The 1141-nt window shown below is 40.4% G+C and overlaps 1 protein-coding gene across 1 annotated transcript in view; it reads right to left on the reverse strand.

The window, feature by feature from the left end:
• The window catches only part of HELRODRAFT_181386 (hypothetical protein), a gene marked incomplete at both ends in the record, with an annotated part of 19415 nt that overhangs the window by 166 nt on the left and 18108 nt on the right, over nt 1-1141 (reverse strand). The window contains one exon of the mRNA XM_009031192.1: nt 55-1050. Within this exon, the coding sequence (XP_009029440.1) occupies nt 55-1050 (996 nt within the window). The remainder of the gene's footprint in view (nt 1-54; nt 1051-1141) is intronic.

The following is a 1141-nucleotide window of genomic DNA, read 5'->3' on the forward strand; positions in this document are numbered from 1 at the left end:
AGTCTGTTGTTGTTGCTTTTGTGGTGAAGGTAGATGTTGCTGTGCTGGCATTACATTTTGTTGTAGACTTTGTTGAGATGTTGTTAATATACTCTGATTCACTGGGTGCTGGTATGTTAAGTCTTTCAACATGGCTCTTTGATATTGCTGCTGCTGCTGCTGTTGTTGTAATACCACATTTTGTTTTTGTTGCTGTGACATCACATTCTGTTGCTGATGTGATATCACATTTGGAAGTTGTTGTGTTTGCTGGAAGATCGGTTGTTGTTGTTGAAATGTTGGGGGTTGTTGCAACATTTGATATTGCTGTGGTATTAATATACTTCTGTTGCAGACAGGATAATGATAAAAGTTCTGAAACTGTTGTGGTTGCTGTTGTGGTATAAATTGTTGTTGTTGCAAATATTGTACAGGATAGTTGAGTTGTTGTTGGTGTTGTTGAAATCCAATCAAACCGCTGGGATTGTTGTTGACAGGCGTATTGTTGTTAACATACAACAAATTGCCATTGCTGATGTTGTTGTTGTTTGGAATGACTAATAAATATTTGGGCTCTGTTGGAGTCACGATGCTGTTAGTGCTGGAGTTGCTGTTGCTGATGGCGTTGTAGTTACTGCTATAAATGTTAGTGTCAGCAGCAATGATGTTCTTGTTGATGTTGTAGTAGCTGCTGAAGATGTTGCTGTCGTTGTTGATGTTATTGTCGTTGGTGCTGCTAAGTGCTAAGCTAAGCGTATTTAGTTCTGGACCTACAGGCCTTTCCAAATTAGCGGAAGCTGTAGAAGTGACAGCTGCATTAGCAGTATGATAGAATTGAACCAGCTGCTGCGCAAGCTGTACCTTCTCTTCAGCCGTTAGCTGGGCTATTTGCTGAGAAAGCTGCTGCCTCTGCTGCTGCAAAAGTTGCTCCTTCTGGAAAAATTGACGAAGATTTTCGAAGAGTTGTTCATTATGTTGTTGATGTTGTTGTTGTGGCAGTTGATGTGGTCCCTGTTCTTGGTTTTGTAGTTGTTGATGTGATGAAAGTCGATTTTGTTGTTGTTGTTGATGCTGCAGTTGATTTTGAACAAATGAAACATCAAATTTTGCACCAGCATCACCGTCAGCTCCATTAAAACGTAGCGTCGTATGACAAGCAGAC

Source organism: Helobdella robusta (assembly GCF_000326865.2).
Source record: "Helobdella robusta unplaced genomic scaffold HELROscaffold_70, whole genome shotgun sequence".
Lineage (NCBI taxonomy): Eukaryota > Metazoa > Annelida > Clitellata > Rhynchobdellida > Glossiphoniidae > Helobdella > Helobdella robusta.